Source organism: Eurosta solidaginis, chromosome 3, assembly GCF_040869045.1.
Source record: "Eurosta solidaginis isolate ZX-2024a chromosome 3, ASM4086904v1, whole genome shotgun sequence".
Classification (NCBI taxonomy): domain Eukaryota; kingdom Metazoa; phylum Arthropoda; class Insecta; order Diptera; family Tephritidae; genus Eurosta; species Eurosta solidaginis.
In genome coordinates this window covers 269,262,154-269,288,007 of record NC_090321.1, presented here as the reverse complement: position 1 = coordinate 269,288,007, position 25,854 = coordinate 269,262,154, and the positions used below count along the sequence as shown (strand labels likewise).

At 37.1% G+C, this 25,854-nt stretch overlaps 1 protein-coding gene across 3 annotated transcripts in view; it reads left to right on the top strand.

Annotated features, from left to right (window-relative positions):
* Window positions 1-25,854, top strand: part of ACC (acetyl-CoA carboxylase) — a 156,103-nt gene that overhangs the window by 53,781 nt on the left and 76,468 nt on the right. For 2 of the 3 annotated variants that reach the window (XM_067776428.1, XM_067776426.1), the window contains exons 2-3: window positions 8,198-8,457; window positions 10,208-10,332. In XM_067776428.1, the coding sequence (XP_067632529.1) occupies window positions 8,198-8,457; window positions 10,208-10,332 (385 nt within the window). Of the gene's footprint in view, window positions 1-8,045; window positions 8,124-8,197; window positions 8,458-10,207; window positions 10,333-25,854 lie in introns of all 3 variants that reach the window. The other variant, XM_067776425.1, reaches the window with a different exon arrangement.

Sequence of the window (25,854 nt, the reverse complement as noted above, 5' to 3'; positions counted from 1 at the left end):
AATACTCATTAACACCTTTCATTTGATACCCATATCGTATAAACAAATTCTAGAGTCGCCCCTGGTCCACCTTTATGGCGGTATCTCGAAAAGGCGTCCACCTATAGAACTAAGGCCCACGCCCTTTTAAAATACTCATTATCACCTTTCATTTGATACCCATATCGTACAAACAAATTCTAGAGTCGCCCCTGGTCCACCTTTATGGCGATATCTCGAAAAGGCGTCCACCTATAGAACTAAGGCCCACGCCCTTTTAAAATACTCATTAACACCTTTCATTTGATATCCATATCGTATAAACAAATTCTAGAGTCACCCCTGGTCCACCTTTTTGGCGATATCTCGAAAAGGCGTCCACCTATAGAACTAAAGCCCACGCCCTTTTAAAATACTCATTAACGCCTTTCATTTGATACCCATATCGTAAAAACAAATTCTAGAGTCGCCCCTGGTCCACCTTTATGGCGATATCTCGAAAAGGCGTCCACCTATAGAACTAAGGCCCACTCCCTTTTAAAATACTCATTAACATCTTTCATTTGATACCCATATCGTACAAACAAATTCTAGAGTCGCCCCTAGTCCACCTTTATGGCGTCCACCTATAGAACTAAGCCCCACTTCCTTTTAAAATACTCATTAACACCTTTCATTTGATACCCATATCGTACAAACAAATTCTAGAGTCACTCCTGGTCCACCTTTTTGGCAATATCTCGAAAAGGCGTCCACCTATAGAACTAAAGCCCACGGCCTTTTAAAATAATCATTTACACCTTTCTTTTGATACCCATATCGTACAAACAAATTCTAGAGTCGCCCCTGGTCCACCTTTATGGCGATATCTCGAAAAGGCGTCCACCTATAGAACTAAGGCCCACGCCCTTTTAAAATACTCATTAACGCCTTTCATTTGATACCCATATCGTACAAACAAATTCTAGAGTCGCCCCTGGTCCACCTTTATGGCGATATCTCGAAAAGGCGTCCACCTATAGAACTAAGGCCCACTCCCTTTTAAAATACTCATTAACACCTTTCATTGGATTCCCATATCGTACAAACAAATTCTAAAGTCACCCCTGGTCCACCTTTATGGCGATATCTCGAAAGGCGTCCACCTATAGAACTAAAATACTCATTAACACCTTTCATTTGATAGCCATATCGTACAAACAAATTCTAGAGTCGCCCCTGGTCCACCTTTATGGCGATATCTCGAAAAGGCGTCCACCTATTGAACTAAGTCCACGCCCTTTTAAAATACTCATTAACACCCTTCATTTGATACCCATATCGTACAAACAAATTCTAGATTCCGCCCTGGTCCACCTTTATGGCGATATCCCTAAATGGCGTCCACCCATAGATCTATGGCCTACTCCCTCTTAAAATACTCTTTAATACCTTCCATTTGATACCCATGTCATATAAACACATCCCAGGGTTACCCTGGGTTCATTTTCCTACATGGTAATTTTCCCTTATTTTGTCTCCATAGCTCTCAGCTGAGTATGTAATGTTCGGTTACACCGGAACTTAGCCTTCCTTACTTGTTTTTAAATAACTTTTGAACAGTTAGAAGGAGTTAAATTTCGCAATTAGTTTCTTGTAACTGGCAGTGATGCGCATCCGTTGATACCACTTTCGATCATATCCGACCAATTTTCGACATGAACAATAAATGGCCTAAACAGTCTTAAACGAGTAGAAAATATATTAACGCGCCGGACGCCGCCGCCGCCCCCGCCGCCATTTTTGACATTCGGCGGCGGCGTACGAAAAACGACCCTAATCGGCGGCGTATATCTCTAGTGTGAAGAGCGTAACCTGTTTCTGATCAATTGATCTATGAAACGCTGATGGATGCTATATACGTAAGCATTCGTTGAAATTTGAAGCCTCTAGCTCTTAAAGCTGCAGACATTGGTGCGTTATCGATAACCGTATCGGCAACCTTATAACACCTGATTCGACCAACCTTATGGGAATCAATGTAATCGATTATAGGTGCCATATCGTAACGCTAAGGTCGTAATCGTATCGACAAACGGCACCAATGACTCCGCTTTAAATTGGGGCAGTAATTACGAAAAGTTGTGGGGGATATATGCTATATATACGACCGATCTTATCAATTTTTTCAGACAACACTATGCGCAATATACAAAAGCATATGGTGAAGTTTGAAGCTTCAATCTGATAAATTGAGGAAGATATGACAAAAATCATCTTTTTCTGAAAAATCGGTTGTATGGGGGATATATGCTATAGTGGTCTGATCCGGCCGGTTCCGACAAATGTCTAATCGGACACCTAAATACACCCGCTCACCAAATTGTATCACCAAATCTCAAAAATTGAGGGACTAGTTTGCATACAAACAGACAGACGGACAGACGGACATGGCTAAATCAACTCAGCTCTTCATCCTCATTATTTCGGGATACTTAATGGTGGGTCCATCTATTTTCCTTTAAGGACTTACAATTTTGGGATTCGTGACGAAATTAATATGTATATGATTGTCACGCATTAGAAAATACATAGACATTTATGAACATACAGTGGCGTGTGACGAAATAGCACCAAAAATCAAAAAGGAATGATTTCAAATTATGATTATTTATTTGTATCTTATAATTTTAATTTTAAATATAGCTCAATCTTTGACATACAGCAGGGATAACGAAAATAGCAGTGATACTTTTTACCAAATTTCGCGAATTAAATTCTTTATTTTTTTATTCCATGATTAAATGATAAATATATCTATGTATTTTGTAACTAGAACTAACTACGCAAGCCAATCTAAAAAACTTTTACGAAGGTTTCGCTTTTATTTGGAGTTTTTAAAAATTTGTTTAGCATGTACTTATAAAACCCAGTTAATAGTCTAACTAAGTATAAGTTATAGGTCCTTCAAAACTCGCATTGATTTTTGACTGTTTTTTTTTTCGAGGGGTGGGTGTTTCAGATTGTGTAATTTAATATTCGTAAAATTTTCTCGGAGTTGCGAGTTTTTTCCAAAACTTCTTTGACGATGATTTGCATAGTTCAAGACGCATCCATACGTGGCAAGGTGAATTCAGTACCAATAGTGGAATTCTCTAACTTATAACGATGCGATTTGTCAAGATTTTAATTAACGATTTTGTAACTTGCTTTGCCTTGTACTATTCACTAACTTAGTTTTAACGACTCGAAATAAATGGCATTTAAATTTCGTTTTAATAGTAGAAAGGAGGCAGCACAGCTTAACGAAACCAAAAAAAAATGCGTAAAACACGAAAAGAATGCCAAACAAAAATTAATTCCGTATACTAACTGCTTTTTTAAGTCATTTTTGTGAAGTTTTTACCTATTTTAATAAAAGGTAAGTAAATGCGGTATTAATTTCTTTTTTTCTCTGTTGATTTCGCAGTTATTCTTATACCCCTTAATTGACCATCAAGTTGAGAAATAATATCATGAGTCAAATCTGGTGTTAGTCGGTACAGCTTTCGAAACCCCGTTGCATTCAAGTGGAATGGGTTATCTACTTTTCTAAGAAGATGTCTGTCCACTGGCGATGGACTTAGTAATTCTTCGTCTTGTGATTAAAAGTACGCCAAATACTCAAATGCCATTTGATTTATAAATAAAGCAGCTTTTCGTGTATGAACGTATTTAATTAAAGTTCAGATTTTCTTTTTTTAACTAAAATTGCAAGAAATATTAATTTCGTGATTTTTAACTCAGCCAATTTACTTGCCGTTTGTTTAACAACTCGCTGATCGTCGATATACGAATATCGATACAAAATAATTACTGAATAACGAAATCGTTATAGTTATCGATTCGCAAATAAAGCGCTGGCAAATGTCGTTAAAAAAATTAGTGAATTCCACTACAGGTGTTGTTATCCCAACAGCTGATTGCTTCTTTTTGATTATTTTCCATGCAACGCCTTGTTTCACAAATGTGTCAGTTAATCGAAATAAATGCACGACAAATTAGTTGAATTCGCTTTGCCATCACCTTGTATGGATTCGCCTTGATACTATTTTCATGTTCGCTGCTATAAGTTTCAAAATCAAAAAATATCAAATTCCTAAAGTTTTTAAGTACGCAGTTCCTATAATAAAATTATGGCTGGAAATGTTTGTTTAATTTTTATATTCAGCCCGATTCTAAACAAAAATTCCGTGCGAGCTTTTTCCCTTCTCCCATTCCTCGTATTCTAAATAAAAATTCCTTGTGAGTTTTTTCACTTCTCCCTTTCCTCCTATTCTGAACAATGTTCGAAAAAGCGGAAACCGGTTATGGGAGAAAAGTAGGTATTATGAATGTGAGGGAGAGGGAGATTTCTCTGCCATTTCATAGGAGTTTTTCACTTGTTAAATTAAAGGGAATGCATCAAAATAGTAAGGAAATAGGTAAGGAAATAGGAAATAGGAAATTGGTTCTTTTAAGAAAGAACACTTATTTGTACAAATTTGTGCTAAAATATGAATGTACTACATTCTACCACAATATTCTCACTGTTAATACAACAACAACAACCACAATAGTCTTTATTTTAAGTAGAAAAGTATATCATAAGCAACAGAAGAGCTCTTCGTATATTTGATACAGCCATCCAGGAATTTGCGCAAGGATTTTTAAGAAGGCTTAAATAGATTTTTGGCATATGGCGAAAGGCGAACTCAACTCGACTTGGCCGCCAGAAAATTGATTTGCTGAATGAAAGCAGGCAACTCCAGCGGATTTGTGTTTCCCGCCGTCTTCTTCTTCTTATGCTCCTCTGATGATGTTGCTGTGGCACAAATTCATTACTCATTTCAGTGAATAACACATGAAATGCAATACTGTGCATTGCTTATATTTTATTTCTTAATTTCAAACAAATTTGCAACAATAATTAAACTTTTCAATTTTTTAAACGAAATAAGAAATGCGCAACGATTTTCAATTCACAAAACAGCTGAGTTGGAAAATTCGAAATTCCTATTCCCCAATTATTCTTCTCTCTAGGAGAAAAGAATTGGCGGGATTTTTTCCGCGGGAATAAAAAAATCCGCGAGAACAAAATTCCGCGAGAATATTTAGAATTGGTCTAATTAATTTTGAATGAAATTTTGAGCATCAAATTGTTTTAAATTTTTCTATGTAGATTTTAATTTATAGTGATGAGAGCAACCTCCCTTGGAGCAAGTAAACAACAACTTACAATGGACGAGATTCATTTGTTATTGGTTCTCCTTTCACCTTTACACTTTTCGTACACATTGCAATTTTATTACTGTAGTTTCTGCTGGGAGATTCCATGAGTAAGTGAACCTTGGTGCTGAGATAATTTTTCTAAAAAAAAATGGAGACAGTATGGAGAAAAATGTTGTAAATATTTAATTTAATCTTGAAATTTTTTTTAATCTTGAAATACATTTTAAATACTTTTTTCCTTCGCAAGTAAAGAGCAGATTTAACTATTTCAATTAGGTTAATATAGCTTTTTGAAAAGGGTGTCAAATAATTTGTGATTGACCTCTCGAGTGATTAACAACTATAAATAACTGCCGTAACTCATGTTTATTTAATGAGGGTGATTTAAATACCTTATATTTCTAATAGAGACATTAACTAATTACGTCCAGTAGACATTTTAATCAAAATACGACATCTATGAAGTAGGTTTTATCATGGCTCTTGAATCGGACTCAAACCTTAAAAAGTAAAAATTCTAAGCCCATTAAATGTTTGCATGACGTGAAACTTAGGTAAAGGCTTTGCCACAATTTCCCAAGCGCTTTTTGAGATAACTGCATTTCAGTGCATCATCATGTAACATAAATTGCATCGTTTGACAGTGAAAATATGCCTATGGCGAGATATACCCCACTTGTAGGTCTAGTCGAGCAAGTAAACCCTACGTACTTAGAATTTCCAATATACCCCCAAACTTTAGAATTAGGGGTCAAAAACCCCCTTTTCATAGGTTGATCCATATATTGGCTAATAACTTTATTTCTGTTTGGTCGATGAACCAAATTTTTAGATTATCCAAAATATTATAATATGTAATGTTTATATGCAGAAATGTCAGATAAATCTTACAAATTATATTGAAAACTCAACGTTCATTTTGTATAACGGTTTTTTTTGACACATTTGGATTAGCGTATATACAAAGGCTTATTGAAGAGAATTCACAGTCAATTCACAAGATAAGAATTTCAAAGATTAATTAAGGATTTATTGCTGTATCCTACCATTTCATAAAGACACAAAAAAACAAGTAAGGAAGTCTAATTTCGGGTGAAACCGATCATTACATACCCAGCTCTACACTTGAAATTCTGTTGTTGTTTGTTTTGTGTGCAATAATACATATACATATGGTTCTATTCTGAACTAATTTTCCTTCGAATTATGGCTGCCGAAACATAGAAAATTGCTTAGTCATAAAAGGGACGGTTCCACGCCCATTTTTTAAAATTTGAAGTTTTTCCTATTTATTGTTATAAATCCACTTGGGAAATGAAATACCATTGATATAAAGCTCTTTTTTACAAACATATAGTTTATTTTATTCGTCCACGATCCTTTTAAAAATCTTTTATATAAAAGTGGGCGTGGTCCTTAACCGATTTCGTAAATTTTACTTCAAAGCATTCCTTATAGTAAAGGCAACCTCTCTGCCGAATGATTTTATCACAAGTGGGTGGTGCCACGCCCATTTTAAATACTTTTTTCAAATTTTTATCAAGAGTCTCAATATCAAATTTCAACGTTCTAGGTGTATTATTTACTAAATAAACAGGTTTTTTGTGTTTTCCAAAATGTTATATGTATATATAAAAAGTCGGCGTGGTTATCATCCAATACCAATCTATTCTGGGTCCAGACAAGCTCGTGTACCAAATGGTTAAGATATCTCAATATTTACTCAAGTTATCGTGTTAACGGACAGATGGATGGACGAACGGACGGACGGACGGACATGGCTCAATCAAATTTTTTTCGATACTGATGATTTTGATATATGGAAGTCTATATATATCTCGATTCCTTTATACCTGTACAACCAACCTTAATCCAATCAAAGTTAATACACTCTGTGTGCAAACCACGCTGAGTATAAAAATGGAATCCAAAAAAATCTGAGGTGGTCAGAATAGAATTAAAACATAGTTCCAGCACCTGTTGTTGTTGTAGCGATAAGACACTCCCCGAAGGCCTTGGGGGTGTTATCGAAGTTGATGGTCCTATGCCGGATGCAGATCCGTTACTTTTCGGTAACAAGCACCATAAAGGTACTAGCCCGACCATCTCGGGAACGATTTGGTACGCCATCCCACCCCCTAGATCCATCAGGAGACCCCTTGAGAGGGTTGCGCTACACAACCCTTTGAATCAATTTGGTATTTTAGGCGCCTCTTACAACAGACATACCTACCGCGGGTATATTCTAAACCCCTATACCGCTGGGGCAGTTCAAGCACCTCGTGAGTGTTTATATAATAAATAATCATAAATTTCAAGCAAAGCCATTTTGAATCCCTTATACAAGTTTTTTACTCGCAACTGTAGATTAGTACCTACTTAAACGAAGAATAGAATAAATTGCATTGCTTATATAACTACACACTGCAAATATATTACTTATGTACATAAATGCATACAAATGCAAAAATCGAAGGCACTTGTAGCTCCAAACGTGTCTAGCACTTTTGACTCTAACGTCTGTACAACAACAACGTTGAACGCACCAAAAACACAATTCGCTTTTATCTACCGCTATCCATTACTTTCCGTTTTACCTGTCACACTACGCATTTTACTAACTTCATTAACAAATGAAAAAATACGAAATTAAACAAAATCTACTAACTAATTGTAACCGATGCAATAAACGAAAATAAACAAAATAAGAAAAAAAAGTATTTAAAAATTTAAAGTAAAAAATAAAACAATTTACACTAACTCGATGTTCTACATAATAATCATCTTATTACTGGCAACATTGTGTATTGCCGCTACAAACGTTTTGACGATGATAGTTGATCGCTCGATTAGCGTTAAACGTAATAAACAAAATCAACGCCGCACAAAAACCTACAATCAGCATAATATAAAAAGTATCTCAATACATTTAACTACATGTGATGAATTGATCAAAATTTTGTATTTTATTCTATTTTAATAATTCCAGATAACAAAACATCGAGTGAGCCGCAAAAAGAACCACCGGAGATCACCAGCAACAATCATAATAACAGTGATTGTATAAGTCGAATTAAAAAGGTACAATTTTCGCATGAGAATATCACAATCAAAGAGGATATAAACAAAGTTGATGCCACCGGGCTGCTACAGAATTCAAATTGTAATAATTTTAATTTGCATAGCAACAACAATAGTGAATTAAGCATGAGCAACGATACTGCGTCCCCTGAACGTCCCAGTTTTTTGGTAAGTTTTACAATTTTTAATTTCGATAAGAGTTGGGTGTTTTATTTAACTAATAATGATCAGTTAAATTCTAATCAATAGAAGTAGTTTGGTTTTATAATAGTGTAACGAATTTTGGCAATATTCCGCTTATTTGAAACCTGCTAACATTCGTATCGCTGAACTGTTGAATAAATAACTCCAATATTCAGTATTGCAAACTGGACTTTATTTAGATTACTTTGGGAGTAGTACTTCACAATTATACTTCACAACCAATAGCGTGCTTAAACCAAAACTGATTCTGATCACTCAGCTTGCGCAGCTTTTATACTCTCCGTTGCTTCGTTCGCATATTTCTCCTAAGGTCTAGACGTTTCACCTTCTAGAACTTTTGTATCTCCTGCTTGGTTACCATCTATATACATGTACATATATTTGTAGTTTATGTTTTCCTTATAGCCATATGCAAGTGTATGTGTGAGTAACTACTTCGGCTGATGATTACATATGTTTGTGAGATATCTCTTCGTTGCCTTGTATGTGTGTGTGTAAATGATGATGGATTTGTTCATGTACACAAGAGTGGCAGCTTGCTTTATTATTGTTGTGCCTTTATTGACTAACAACATAGTGCTGCTAAAATTCGACAATAGGTTGTAAAAGAAATAAAAAAATGTTTGGATTTGACCACGCACTGCTTTATTGACTTCAATCAGTTATGTGACATAATGGCAACGCCATTGATCCCAACTAACCAGCGGGTCAGTTCGAGGTATTTTTTGATGTCAGTCATTTTGATCTAATAAAAATCAAGCATTAGATTTCCATACTTATTTTCTAATGTGTCTATGTAGGTAGGACAAAGGTTTAGAATTAATATGAAACGATTGTTGCGTTTGCTAATCTAATTTTCTATAGTGTGTTTATGTAGGTAGGACAAAGAACAAACGTTTGTTAGGCTTTTCATATATAAACAGTATGCAGTTTTGGTCCAACGGAACCGAAACTGGAGGCTGCGTCTCCAAGTGTAAGACTGGTTGTTATGTATAACCTTTTGGTAAGAAAAAAAAAGTTGTAGAATTCGTACGTAACATCAAAATATATTAGAAAACATAACTGTTGTTCTAGTAGGGGCAAGATACCGAATTCAAAAAGTGCTTCCTCATGACACTATTACCATGCCCATTATCAAGCCTCTTCAGGGGATATTTCTCAAGACATTTAGTTTACAATGTATCCCACACATTGACAAAAAGTATACCACAAAGTCTGCATTGTGTAGCAGGTTGAGAAAAAGTGTACCATAAATTCTAAAGTCTGCAGTGTGTGGCATGACGCCCTTGCTAAAAGGTCAAGGGTGTGCTATTTCTGTCTTTTGTTTGCTGTGTGTGGCAGGACGTCACCTCCAACGACATGCAAATGTTAAAAGGGCATATTATGTGTATAGACGGGGGTTGCCCCTGCTACAACGGGCATGAGAATTCTCGTGCCTAATGACAAACCTGCAAAACTGCAGGAATTCCTTAACAACAGTGGTTTGGCAAACACTCCGAGTGTATTTTTTCTATTTTTCGACGGTTGGCTCAATTCTTTCTCAAAGTTCTCGAGATAGAACTTTATATGCGATATTAAGCCGGCTGATTCCGTGGTAATTAGCGCTTTCTGCAAGGTTCGATTATGTTGCGGAGCGGGCAGAGGTCACTTATTCTTGCATATGTATATTGATTTAAATTTAGATATTGCTAATATTTTTTGTTTTTTCTTACAGGTTGGAGACGAAATCGAAGCCAATGGCCATGATGAAGGTAACGAGGCACACGATGAGGTTCCACAAAAGATGAAAAATGAATCTCGTGTGCAAATTGATTTGATGGAACGCCGTAAACGTTTAAGGTAAATGAAAATAAATAAGTTTTAGTAATAATACCCACCGTTAGCCATTTTACGAAAATGAGTTTTTGATGATAAAATGATCCCTGACTTTTTTCTCATATGTTTAATTAATATCAGCTTTAACAAGTAAGCGGCCACCGTGGTGTGATGGTAGCGTGCTCCGCCTATCACACCGTATGCCCTGGGTTCAACTCCCGGGCAAAGCAACATCAAAATTTTAGAAATAAGATTTTTCAATTAGAAGAAAATTTGTCTAAGCGGGGTCGCCCCTCGGCAGTGTTTGGCAAGCACTCCGGGTGTATTTCTGCCATGAAAAGCTCTCAGTGAAAACTCATCTGCTTTGCAGATGCCGTTCGGAGTCGGCATAAAACATGTAGGTCCCGTCCGGCCAATTTGTAGGGAAAATCAAGAGGAGCACGACGCAAATTGGAAGAGAAGCTCGGCCTTAGATCTCTTCGGAGGTTATCGCGCCTTACATTTATTTTTTTTTTTTAACAAGTAAGGAAGGCTAAGTTCGGGTGTAACCGAACATTACATACTCAGTTGAGAGCTGTGGAGACAAAGTAAGGGAAAATCACCATGTTGTAAAAAGAACCTAGGGTAACCCCGGAATGTGTTTGTATGACATGGGTATCAAATGGAAAGTATTAAAGAGTATTTTAAAAGGGAGTAGGCCATTGTTCCATAGGTCGACGCCATTTAGGGATATCGCCATAAGGGTGGACCAGGCCTGACTCTAGAATTTGTTTGTACGACATGGGTATCAAATGAAAGGTGTTAATGAGTATTTTAAAAGGGTGTGGGCCTTAGTTCTATAGGTGGACGCCTTTTCGAGATATCGCCATAAAGGTGGACCAGGGGTGACTCTAGAATTTGTTTGTACGATATGGGAATCAAATGAAAGGTGTTAATGAGTATTTTAAAAGGGTGTGGGCCTTAGTTCTATAGGTGGACGCCTTTTCGAGATATCGCCATAAAGGTGGACCAGGGGTGACTCTAGAATTTTTTTGTACGATATGGGTATCAAATGAAAGGTGTTAATGAGTATTTTAAAGGGGAGTGGGCCTTAGTTCTATAGGTGGATGCCTTTTCGAGATATCGCCATAAAGGTGGGCCAGGGGTGACTCTAGAATTTTTTTGTACGATATGGGAATCAAATGAAAGGTATTAATGAGTATTTTAAAAGGGCGTGGCCTAAGTTCTATAGATGGACGCCTCTTCGAGATATCGCCATAAAGATGGACCAGGGGTGACTCTAGAATTTGTTTGTACGATATGGGAATCAAATGAAAGGTGTTAATGAGTATTTTAAAAGGGTGTGGGCCTTAGTTCTATAGGTGGACGCCTTTTCGAGATATCGCCATAAAGGTGGACCAGGGGTGACTCTAGAATTTGTTTGTACAATATGGGTATCAAATGAAAGGTGTTAATGAGTATTTTAAAAGGGTGTGGGCCTTAGTTCTATAGGTGGACGCCTTTTCGAGATATCGCCATAAAGGTGGACCAGGGGTGACTCTAGAATTTGTTTGTACAATATGGGTATCAAATGAAAGGTGTTAATGAGTATTTTAAAAGGGCGTGGGCCTTAGTTCTATAGGTGGACGCCTTTTCAAGATATCGCCATAAAGGTGGACCAGGGGTGACTCTAGAATTTGTTTGTACGATATGGGTATCAAATGAAAGGTGTTAATGAGTATTTGAAAAAAAAGTGGGCCTTAGTTCTATATGTGGACGCCTTTTCGAGATATCGCCATAAACGTGGATCAGGGGTAACTCTAGAATGTGTTTGTACGATATGGGTATCAAATTAAAGGTATTAATGAGGGTTTTAAAAGGGAGTGGCCCTTAGTTGTATATGTGAAGGCGTTTTCGAAATATCGACCAAAATGTGGACCAGGGTGATCAAGATCATCTGTCGGGTACCGCTAATTTATTTATATATGTAATACCACGAAGAGTATTCCTTCCAAGATTCCAAGGGCTTTCGATTTCGTCCTGCAAAACTTTTTCGTTTTCTTCTACTTAATATGGTAGGTGTCACACCCATTTTACCAAGTTTTTTTCTAAAGTTATATTTTGCGTCAATAGACCAATACAATTACCATGTTTCATCCCTTTTTTCGTATTTGGTATATAATTATGGCATTTTTTCATTTTTCGTAATTTTCGATATCGAAAAAGTGGGCGTGGTCATAGTCGGATTTCCGCCATTTTTTACACTCAAAGTGAGTTCCGATAAGTACGTGAACTGAGTTTAGTAAAGATATAGTTATCGTGTTAACGGCCGAGCGGAAAGACAGACGGTCGACTGTGTATAAAAACTTGGCGTGGCTTCAACCGATTTCGCCCTTTTTCACAGGAAACAGTTATCGTCCTAGAATCTAAGCCTCTACCAAATTTCACAAGGATTGGTAAATTTTTCTTCGACTTATCGCATTAAAAGTATCCTAGACAAATTAAATGAAAAAGGGCGGAGCCACGCCCATTTTGAAATTTTCTTTTATTTTTGTATTTTGTTGCAACATATCATTACTGGGGTTGAATGTTGACATAATTTACTTATATACTGTAAAGATATTAACTTTTCTTTTAAAATTTGAATTTAAAAAAAAATTTTTTAAAAAGTGGGCGTGGTCGTTCTCCGATTTTGCTAATTTTTATAAGGCAGACATATAGTAGTAAGAGTAACGTTCGTGCCAAATTTCATCATGATATCTTCAACGACTGCCAAATTACAGCTTGCAAAACTTCTAAATTACCTTCTTTTAAAAGTGGGCGGTGCCACGCCCATTGTCCAAAATTTTACTAGTTTTCTAGTCTGCGTCATAAGTTCAACTCACCTACTAAGTTTCATCGCTTAATCCGTATTTGGTAATGAATTATCGCACTTTTTCGATTTTTCGAAATTTTCGATATCTATAAAGTGGGCGTGGTTATTGTCCAATATCGTTCATTTTAAATAGCGATCTGAGATGAGTGCCCAGGAACCTACATACCAAATTTCATCAAGATAACTCAAAATTTACTCAAGTTATCGTGTTAACGGACAGACGGACGGACGGACGGACATGGCTCAATCGAATTTTTTTTCGATACTGATAATTTTGATATATGGAAGTCTATGTATATCTATCTCGATTCCTTTATACCTGTACAACCAACCGTTATCCAATCAAAGTTAATATACTCTGTGAGCTCTGCTCAACTGAGTATAAAAATTTGAAGCACAATTTTGTTTAATGAAACAACTGAGTTTTCCTTTTCACACAGCCCAAACAAAAAACTACGATTTTACAAAAAAAAAAAAAAAAAAAAAATAGTTAAATTGGATAGCAGCCGTTTCCTCCTTAACTATAATGACAATCAAAATAAAATGGAGGCGCAACTACTCATTGATGTTGCACTTAACCAAATACATATGTACATATGTGTATATTTTCCAAGAAGCCATATTATCTTTTGCTGCAAAAGCAGCGAAAATAGAATTTTTATTTTTTTGTAAATTATTCAAAATAATTGTTTTTGATTGGCATTTGTTACATTGACAATAAAATCCGACCAATCAAGCAAAACTTACTAGATTTTTGACTCCATTGGCCCTACAATAAAGCAATAATGAGATAATTAGGAATTTGGAATTTGTATCGAGGATTGAGTTCAATGAAGGCTTTAATGCATGGTACAAAAAATGGATGTAGTTCATTTAGTGTGACGTTAGCCACTTGACTTTTCCGGGGACAATGACAATTTCACCAAAAATAAGCTACCAGATTGAAAAAATGTTACGAATTTTTCTAATTTTGATGGATTTCGTATTAACGAATACGACTAAATTACTTTCATAGTTATTTTAAATAAAAAAGAAAAAAAATTAGACCCATGTCTTGGAAAAAATTTAATACGAAATAGCCGAGGAAAGAACATTTTTAATAAGTTTTTCGAGCTCCCGAAAATTGTTTTGTTGGAAAAAACATGGATCGAAGTATGCAAAGCAAGGGAATATAGCCTTCTTAAATGTCTGTACGTTTGCTCAGAAAATTTTTACAAAATATACAAGTTTGTCAATTGCTTGCTCAAAGGAGGTCCTTATAAACCAACGCCGCAATTTCTTGGCTACAAGTCCACCTTTGTTATTTTTTTATTTATTGTATAATTCAAGCGTTGCGCTTTAGGAGGGAATTGTCAAACCATATTTTAGGGAGAACATTACCCTGTAGCTCTGCAGGTTAGCCACTAGTTATGCGAGTGTTTTTGCCCGTTGTACCAGGGGTCACCTTGGGGCAGCCCCGCCTATACACACTCTGTGCCCTTGTAGCATTGACATAGGTGTGCAGACTTTGGAGGTACACCTTTTCTCAACATGCCTTGAGAAATATCCACTGTAGCGGCATGGTAATAGGGCCATGCTAGAACAACAGGATTTTTCGTGTATTCTTTTTTCTGTCTAGTGGTCAAGCTGCCATGAAGATATGAGTCATTTACCAATGTATGAGTCATTATCTACTATTTTTCAATAAAATTGCATGTTTTACTGTATTCTCAAACGATATATGTATATGCACATAAATCGTGCTAAAGCCTATTATTATTGTCTCAGGTGACCATTACGTTTTCATCCTAAAGGAATTTTTCATCTCGAAAAACCACAATTTCCCCTTAAACAGTAACGGCATGGCAACGCTTCTGGCAAAACAACAAACATTATGAAACTTCAAAAATCCCCAAATACGTCAAAAAATTTTGAGTGGAACCCTTCTTTTTTGTATCATGCTTTAATGTAGAAAACTTGACTAGTTATTTCATTAGCTCTATGTGTGAAATTGGTATTAAATGGTATTAATTCTTATTTTGAAAATTTCTCTATCAGTAATATGTATATTAGAAAAGAAATATCCTCTACCAACATACATTTTTAGACCCAGCTTGGCGGCCACCGTGGTGTGATGGTAGCGTGCTCCGCCTATCACACCGTATGCCCTGGGTTCAACTCCCGGGTAAAGCAACATCAAAATTTTAGAAATAAGGTTTTTCAATTAAAAGAAAATTTTTCTAAGCGGGGTCGCCCCTCGGCAGTGACTGGCAAGCGCTCCGGGTGTATTTCTGCCATGAAAAGCTCTCAGTGAAAACTCATCTGCCTTGCAGATGCCGTTCGGAGTCGGCATAAAACATGTAGGTCCCGTCCGGCCAATTTGTAGGGAAAATCAAGAGGAGCACGACGCAAATTGGAAGAGAAGCTCGGCCTTAGATCTCTTCGGAGGTTATCGCGCCTTACATTTATTTATTTTATTTAACTCTGTAAAAGAATCGAAATAGACATAAACTTCTGCATATATGTACAAATTATTAGTGTCGAAAATGTTTTTGCTTGACCATGTACGTCTGAGCGGTACATTCCGTCCGTAAAAGCTGCAATTTAAAAAAAAAGCCGATATCTATAAATAAAGATGTCTAAATAGAATACATTTTCAACGAATTTCACAAATTGGCTAGCGCCATTTGCGTTGGGAGAGGAATATTTGTTGAGAATCTTCTTTTGATGGAAATATGTGTATTCTGGCAACACTTTAGATGGTACCCGGTTTGAGAACCGATATCATGGCCTTCGATAGCTCATAGTTTTTTCAAACATTTAAGGTAAAAGAAAAAACGGTTTATGTCTATTGATAGAACGAAACGAGTATTGAGTGAGTAGTATCGACACTTTTCCAAAGAAATTTTTTTTATAAAGTACTGAGTAAAGTATCGTTACTTTCCTCCGACACTTTACCTGTTACGAATGGTTTAAAGGTTTAAGTGCTGTAAAGGAGAGTCCATTTACACAATTACTTGAGCAAAAATTGAGGTATCTTCACCAAATATGGTACATGTGCTTATTTGAGCTCGAGATATTGTCGACGATGCGGTAAAAACTGCTAACTCCACTTGTCACTTAATACGATTTTTGATAATGGTGGAATGTAAGACTATTCCGATCATGGTGGTAAAAGAAAATTATGTTGTTATTATCCAGAATCACTAAAAATTTCTAAAAACAAGAAGAAATAAATTTTTTAAACCGCAATAAATGGTTAATCGGATTAGGGAAATAAGTGAAATGGCGGCTACCAGTAGTCACTTGATCCAAAACTTATAATTTTCACAAATCTTTTGACAGTTTCATATTTATCGTTTGAGTGAAATTGCTTTTCGATACGTGATCGTAGAACACGATACGGGCCCTGCTTACTCTATAATTTTCAATACATTTCTAAATGTAGAATGTGGAGTGACATTTTCATTCAATTGAGTTTTTCCGTTCTGCTGTAAAATTTTTTTGGATGCAATTCGCAGCGTCAACGAGTACATATTCCTATTGAAAATGGCCAAAATCAGGTTATAGCAACACCCACATTTTCAATATCGAAAATTTAAAAAAACCGACAGTGCATTAACAAACACGGTTAATAATTGGCGCTTAACCGATTAAACGGTTATGGCCGTCTAACGAGGCGCGCCAGTCGCTTCTTCCCTCTGCCAACTGGCGCCAATTGGTCACACCAAGGGAGTTTAAATCGTTTTCCGCATGGTCCTTCCAGTAGAGTGGGAGCGCCCTCTTCCTCTGCTTCCATAGGCGGGCTCCGAGAAAAAACTTACTTAGCCGGGGCGTCATCTTTCATTCCCATAATATGACCTAGCCAGCGTAGCCGCTGCGTTTTAATTCGCTGAACTACATATGTGACCCGGCCTATGAAAGGGTGGCTTATGACTCAAAAAAGAAATTGCGAGAAACAGCTGTTAAAGATAAACAATGCATTTCTCCACTTTCTTAGTAGTTTTCTTTTTTTTTAGTCATAAGCCACCTTTTCATAGGTCGGGTCACATATATTGATGTCTGCGTAAAGCTAGTACAGCTCATTATTAAATCTTCTTCGGTACTCGCCATCGCCAATGCGTATAGGTCCATAAATCTTTCGAAGAACTTTTCTCCCGAACACTCCCTGAGCCGCTTCATCTGATGTTGTCATGGTCCATGCTTCTGCACCATATAGCAGGACAGGAACGATAAGTGACTTGTAGAGCATGACTTTCGTTTGCCGAGAGAGGACTTTACTTTTCAATTGCCTACCTAGTCCAAAGTAGCATTTATTGGTAAGGGTGATTCTTCGCTGGAATTCAGAGCTGATGTTGTTGTTAGTGTAAATGCTGGTTCCCAAATAAACGAAGTAGTTTACTCTTTGAAATTATGGCTGCCGACAGTAGCGTGGTTGCCCAGGCACAATAAAGACCTCAGATAGACTTGTGTCCATAGTGTTGCGAGAATTTGTTTGACGACCAAACGGAAAACCCTCAATTAGGTAACAGGACTTATGTTATTGAATAACTCCCTGCTCTCTGCAAATACTAGAAATTCTCTAGGACCTAGCTTAGTCGCTGCCTCGAAATCTGGCCACTATCCTGCCCCTGGTAGCTGGAGCATTGACCTCGCGAACACAGAACGTGCTCAACCGTTTCTTCCTTTAGCTCGCACTTAATTCATCTACTGTTACTGACGAGGCCTAATCTATAAGCATGTGACGCCAGAAGGCAGTGTCCAGTTAGCATGACCATCGTGAGCCTTACTCCTTTTTTTTTTAGAGATATAACCAACTTTGTGAGTACAACGGCGTATGATTTGCACATGGTCTTAGAAATTTTGCAGCCATGCCCTTCTGTCCACACCAAGGAGGGTGCCCTTTCCCAAGTCATCGGCCTTTTCTTGGCCTTCTATCCCTTTATGATCGGGAACCTAGTCTAGATGTATGGTCCGGCCTGAGCGAAGTCTCTCTCTAGTGCTTCTTTGCATTCCAGGACACTTCTTGACTTTTGGCTATCATATATGTACATATATATTGATGAGACTGTAGCTTAAGCACGCTTCCTTCAGAAAATCTGCTGCTTTCTTCATGGCTACAACTTCCGCCTGAAAGACACTGCAGTGACCTGGCAGCCTGTAGGATCTACTTATTTCTGGATGGACATTGTAAACAGCAAGCCCTATTCCGGTAATTTCGAATCATTGCTTAAAGGTTTAATATTAACAATTTTGTTATATTTTTATGGTTGGTATACGTTACAACTACACTGCCAGTAGAAATATGGTAGTGAAAAGTGCGAAAGTTTAAAAAAAATTAAATGATCCTGGTCTGCTCCTTTTAAGTTAATATCTCCAAAAGACGTTGGATGCCATGAAATTTGGTAAGAATAGCCTCTTACGCATATATATAAGAATTTATTTCAGCTTGTTCGGTAGGAGCCCATCCTAACAAAACCTTTTTTTTTGGCTGCCAGATCATTTAGGGCTCTAATGCATTCATCCACTAGCTTAGAAGTAATTTCGTAAGACTTTAAGGTACATAAGGCTGCCTGTCTTTGAAATAATGAATACATTCCTCGAGAATAAGCCTCTTCGTAGACATTCTCTACCGCACACTTCTATTGCATGGATTTCTGCATGGAAAATAGTGGGGTAGCATCTCATTGGTCTCGATTTATTGAAGTTCGGCCTATAAATATCAGCTTCCGTTTGTCCGCCATTAAATTGTGATCCATGCGTGAATCAGAAGCCTGTCAGGGTCAGTATATAGATACCCTGTTTCTCAAAGAGTTTTGTTCACAATGGACACCTCAAAATTCCGTGAGATTCTAAACCTAGGGGCCATTGCATCACGTAATTGCAATATGGGATTTCCTATGAATTTTCCTATTACTATCATGTGCCCTGTCATGTTTCCGCTCTTTAGCTCATAGATATATTGAAGTCTTAGTGCAGCGAGTGTTGGAGGTATTCCCACTAAGGCAATAAGCGCATCAGCAGGAGACGTTCTCTTCTCACCCTACTGAGTATGATTACTAGCACCGATACTTTGCTCCGAGTATTTTGAATAAGTACCGATATCGATACTTTTTCTAAAAGTTCTATCACTAGCTACAAGGCAATAATCCTACAGGATCCGTGGTTTTATGATGGTTCTATCGTCCTATATTCCAAAATGGATATGTCAAGTAATACAGCTGACACGAAAGCAAATGGTTCCTTTAAAGAGTAAGAAATACGAGTTTGCGAACTCCTTTTTCTGTAGAATGTGGTCACTTTGAAATCTCGTATTAACTTCAATATGGATAGCAGCCGAATCAGTCAAATACCAATTATAAAATTTAATATTACAGAACCTAGGATGTACTATACGGTTAAGTAGCGGGTGGTGTGGTATTAAATAGGTAAATTTCTATTGTGGCACGCGCTTATTGTACTCATTTTTAAATATTTATTTATATTGATAAAAATACACATATATTAACTATTTATTTTACAACCATAACGAAGTCAGCCGCAGTAATTTTTCTTCACATCTACTCTCAATACGTACGGTCTTGACTTTGACCGCAAGCATGGAAACATATGCCTATAAATTAATTGAAATAAGATTTTATGTTTTTGTTTTTTATTTTGCAAAAATGGTGATAACAGGCCGCTTATTTTAAAAACCAAACAAAATGTTCCTCAAATTGACCATAGTGAAACTCTCATAGAGCAGTTACACTAGATAAGAAGAGTTTTTATTAGAAAACAAAAAACGAACCGGTAAGAGCGCAGGCAACATTGAATGGCCCACAACAAACGCGTTATTCGCCGGGTAGCAGTCGCTGTCGAATGTTGTTTGTGGGGGGGGGGGGGGGGGGGGGGGGGGCGGGTGATTGTGGAAGCCACATTGTGCCTGAAAACATTTGCTTCAGCTGCAGTGTTGCCAAATGGCGAAGAATTTGCCAATTTTGATAGAATTATATTTTCATGTTAAAGCTTAGTATCCTGATCATACAAAAACGCTCAACGCTTATTTTCCCATTGCAACGCTTATTTTCCCATTGCAACGCTTATTTTCCCATTAACGTTTTTTTATTTGAAATCATTTTTTTTATGTTTTATTATTAATTTTCTTTACAAAATTTTTCTCCAGATGTAATTTGCATGCATTAATTCAAACATGACGGGATTTTCTGGGCGTTTCTTTAAGGGTCCAAGCTTAAATTTATGGTTGCATCACGCATCTCGGTAGAGCTTTTCTATACAAAATGAATATTAAACAAGTAAGGAAGGCTAAGTTCGGGTGTAACCGGACATTACATACTCAGCTGAGAGCTTTGGAGTCAAAATAAGGGAAAATTACCATGTAGGAAAATGAACCTAGGGTAACCCTGGATGGTGTTTGTATGACATGGGTATCAAATGGAAGGTATTAAAGAGTATTTTAAAAGGGAGTGGGCCATAGTTCTATAGAAAGACGCCTTGTCGAGATATCGCAATAAAAATGGACCAGGGGTGACTCTATAATGTGTTTGTACGATATGGGAATCAAATGAAAGATGTTAATGAGTATATTAAAAGGGAGTGGGCCTTAGTTCTATAGGTGGACGCCTTTTCCAGATATTGCCATAAAGGTGGACCAGGGGTGACTCTAGAATGTGTTTGTACGATATGGGAATCAAATGAAAGATGTTAATGAGTATTTTAAAACGGAGTGGGCCTTAGTTCTTTAGGTGGACGCCTTTTCGAGATATCGCCATAAAAGTGGACCAGGGGTGACTATAGAATGTGTTTGTACGATATGGGAATCAAATGAAAGGTGTTAATGAGTATTTTAAAACGGAGTGGGCCTTAGTTCTATAGGTGTACGACTTTTCAAGATATCGCCATAATGGTGGACCAGGGGTGACTCTAAAATGTGTTTGTACGATATGGGAATCAAATGAAAGGTGTTAATGAGTATTTTAAAAGGGAGTGGGCTTTGGTTCTATAGGTAATAGGTAATAATAAAATGTTACGTATAAGCACCGGCACTCACATTTTCAGGTGGTGCGGATATACTTCCGTTTAATTGGTTGGCGTTTAATTAAACAACGTGCTTATCAATAAAAAATATTATAGCGGATGATATCAAGTATAGCACATCACCAGGCCTGCCGAGAAGGTGGGGGGTTAGCCCCGGGCCCGGGGTTTCTGAGGGGGCCCGCGATTTAGAGGTACTATGACATTTTTTTTTAATTCAGGAGAGTCTTTATTTGTTCCATGTGCAATTTTTAAGCCGAATTTCAAAAGCAACGAAAATCTGCATTTCGTTTTAATATTATAGTAAAGTGTGAAAAATAAAAATCTATATATATAAAAAGAAAGGCTAAAATGTGTGTTAGTTGGTCGCCGGTGTGAGATGCGTCGGTCGATTTTGTTCAAACTTTCACACAAGTTGCGTAAACCTCACGCGGTGGTTACTACATAGGTTTGGTTGCGATCGACGTACAGGGTCTCGAGATATAGGCCGAAACGTGGACCCGAGTACCCCTAGAATGTGTTTATACAATATGGATATCAAATGAAAGCTGTTGATGAGTGCTTTAGTACAGAATAATATATTATCCAGAGACGGAATGGGACTGGGATTAGTCATAGGGACTGAGGCTCGGAGTGGGACTGGGACTGGGACTGGAATGACATGCATACCACCCTCTGGTACAGGCAATAAGGGATGCAGAAGAATGAGAAGAAATTGAGAGGAGAAAAGAGAGAAGGAGATTGAGAAAGAGATAGAATGAGATGAAGATGGAGATAGATGAAGCGAAAAAGACGGAGGGAGGAGTGAATAAAAGGATTAGGAAAAAGTGAAGAGGGGAGAGGGCAGAGGGCAGAGTCAGACGGAAAAAGCTTATTAAAATGTATGCAGATAGGCCAAATTTAGGGCAGTACAACGTCTGCCGGGTCTTCTAATTTATTTATATATGTAATACCACGAACAGTATTCCTGCCAAGATTCCAAAGGCTTTTGTCACACCCATTTTAAAAAGGTTTTTTTATAAAGTTATATTTTGCGTCAATAAACCAATCCAATTACCATATTTCATTCCTTTTTTCGTATTTGGTATAGAATTATGGCATATTTTTTATTTTTTGTAATTTTCGATATCGAAAAAGTGGGCGTGGTCATAGTCGGATTTCGGCCATTTTTTATACCAAGATAAAGTGAGTTCAGATAAGTACGTGAACTAAGTTTAGTAAAGATATATCGATTTTTGCTCAAGTTATCGTGTTAACGGCCGAGCGGAAGGACAGGCGGTCGACAGTGTATAAAAACTGGGCGTGGCTTCAACCGATTTCGCCCGTTTTCACAGAAAACAGTTATCGTCATAAAATCTATGGCCCTACCAAATTTCACAAGGATTGGTAAATTTTTGTTCGACGTATGGCATTAAAAGTATTCTAGACAAATTAAATGAAAAAGGGCGGAGCCACCACCCATTTTGAAGTTTTCTTTTATTTTTGTATTTTATTGCACCATATCATTACTGGAGTTGAATCTTGATATAATTGACTTATATACTGTAAAGATATTCAATTTTATGGTACAATTTGACTTAAAAAAAATTTTTTTAAAGTGGGCGTGTTCTTCATCCGATTTTGCTAATTTTTATTTAGCACATGTAGAGAAATAGTAGTAACGTTCCTGCCAAATTTCATTATGATATCTTCACCGACTGCCAAATTAGAGCTTTCAAAACTTTTAAATTACTTTCTTTTAAAAGTGGGTGGTGCTACGCCCATGTTCCAAAATTTTACAAATTTTCTATTCTGCGTCATAAGATCAACCCACATACCAAGTTTCATCGCTTTATCCGTCTTTGGTAATGAATTATCGCACTTTTTCGGTTTTTCGAAATTTTCGATATCGAAAAAGTGGGCGTGGTTATAGTCCGATATCGTTCATTTTAAATAGCGAACTGAGATGAGTGCGCAGGAACCTACATACCAAATTTCATCAAGATACCTCAAAATTTACTCAAGTTATCGTGTTAACGGACAGATGGACGGACGGACATTACTCAATCAAATTTTTTTTCGATACTGATGACTTTCTATGTCTATCTCGATTCCTTTATACCTGTACAACCAACCGTTATCCAATCAAAGTTAATATACACTGTGTCCAAAGCACGCTGAGTATCAAAATGTTCAATTTTGGCTTACCAGAGGAAAATAAAAAAATTTTTGAGCGTTTTCTTGCTCTGGATACTTTGTTAAATATATGTACTTACAAAATTGTCTAAAATTTAATAAAATTCATAAATGCACGTAGAGAATTGTGCTATTGCGGCTGGCATCTTTCAGAATACTGCCAAGGGACATTATATTTCAAATATCGTTTGAAGAACTCCCTGTGTACACCTGAGTTGGTTTTAGTGTTTCAAAAGATTCAAAGTAAATTCAATTTGGTAGGCCCTTTTAGAAACAAGTTTTTCCAATTAGAAGAAAATTTTTCTAAGCGGGGTCGTCCCTCGGCAGTGTTTGGCAAGCACTCCGAGGGTATTTCTGCCATGAAAAGCTTCTCAGTGAAAACTTGTCTGCCTTGCAGATGCCGTTCGGAGTCGTCATAAAACAAGAAGGTCCCGCCAATTTGTAGGAAAAATTAAAAGGCGGCATGACGCAAATTGGAAGAGAAGCTCGGCCTAAAATCTCTTTGGAGGTTATTGCCCCTTACATTTATTTATTTATTTTATTGTAAATATGTCTAAAAAGGCAGATTTGGACACTACCTCTACTGTGGACGCTGGTTATCAACCAACTGCTCAGGCATTAGACTTAAGAAACCGATATAAGTAAGAATCGATACTTTTGATCCGATACCTAGTAGGTGTCGATTCATTCGATGCTACTCACAAGTACATGTATCGATACTTTCATAGTATCGTTTCATCCTTAATTCGACTAACAAAGTTACTTTTATTTCTAAAATGAGAGGACTGTAGGCTCATGATCGGTATTTTGGCTTGACACTGTCTTCTGGCGTCACGTGCTTTAAATAAGGTCTCGTCCGTGACAGCTGATGTTTGAAATGCGGGTTGCAAAACGAAACGATTCAGCACGTACTGTCCTCGTGTCCTGCGACCGCCAGGCTAAGACACCAGCTATAAGGAGTGACATAGTTGTCAGATCTAAAAGCAAAAAGTACCATATGCCCTAGAAAACTTCTAGTATATTCTAGGGCGGAGTTTAAAGGGTTTATGGTAGGGGTTTTCAGTTTGGTTTTTGAGAAAAATTTAGATTAGTATGAACTTGTTAGTTTTATGTGAGGTCCTCACAGACCGAACAGTGCAATCTAACCTAACCAAGTACCAATCACAACAGAGTTAGCCACTTTTAAAAAGCCCTATTACACTTTTGTGAATTAAGAACGAATAAGAACGCTTTGAAAATTAACAGCTTAAATTACAAAAACATATTTTCCATGTGTTTAGGTATTCAAAAAATTTACACCGAACACTTAACTACAGTCATAAAGTCACAGTAGGAGAAATTTGTAACAAATTTTGTGCAATTTCTCTCTAAAGATTTGGCATCTCTATTTAGGAGCATGCGAGCACGATATGTGTGCTACATCACTTTAGTATTGTACTTCGTGCCCCCTCTTGTGTATTTATTATAGTTTTTTTTTACTGTCAGTACATAAATTCTGCTGTCATTTTATTAGTTGTAGTTGTAGTGTAGGGTGATATTCTCTGGTATTACGTAGTTATTTCCGCACAAAAAAAAAAATTGCAAAATTATTCTACTTTCTATAATATAAGAAATATGTAATTAAAATAATATCGGCATATACAAACTACAAATGTAAATACAATGCGATGGATACGATTGTCAACCGGTTTAACTCAACGACCAATTGCTAATCTCATGACGGCGGCGTATTATTACAGGTGACTGCGAAAATTGTATTGTATATGTACAGTAGTGGTCAGATAAGTATTGCCATCATTCAAAATAAGTGTAGTTGATTATTTTTAACACGCTTTTATTAGCTTGGCCTGTATGTAACGGAATCTTTGAGGTTAATTTTCACCGGTTTCTAGAAGTCTGATTAATTTGAAACTTTGCACACGTATCAGGGACCAATGACAATGCATTAATGTGGTGGTGTGGTGACATAAGGTCAACGGACATAAGGTCAATTGGCCTTATTACCACTTTGAATGGCCACAAGTTTGATTGAAACTTTGCACACGTATCAAGGCTCAATGACAATGCCTTAATGTGATGGTGCGGTGACATAAGGTCAACGGCCATAAGACCAATTGGCCTTATTACCACTTTGAATGGCCACAAGTTTGATTGAAACTTTGCACACGTATCAAGGCTCGATGACAATGCATTAATGTGATGGTGTGGTGACATAAGGTCAACGGCCATAAGGTCAATTGGCATTATTACCACTTTGAAAGGCCATAAGTTTGATTGAAACTTTGCACACGTATCAAGGCTCGATGACAATGCATTAATGTGATGGTGCGGTGTCATAAGGTCAACGGCCATAAGGTCAATTGGCCTTATTACCACTTTGAATGGCCATAAGTTTGATTGAAACTTTGCACACGTATTAAGGCTCGATGACAATGCGTTAATGTGATGGTGTGGTGACATAAGATCAACGACCATAAGTTCAATTGGCCTTATTACCACTTTGA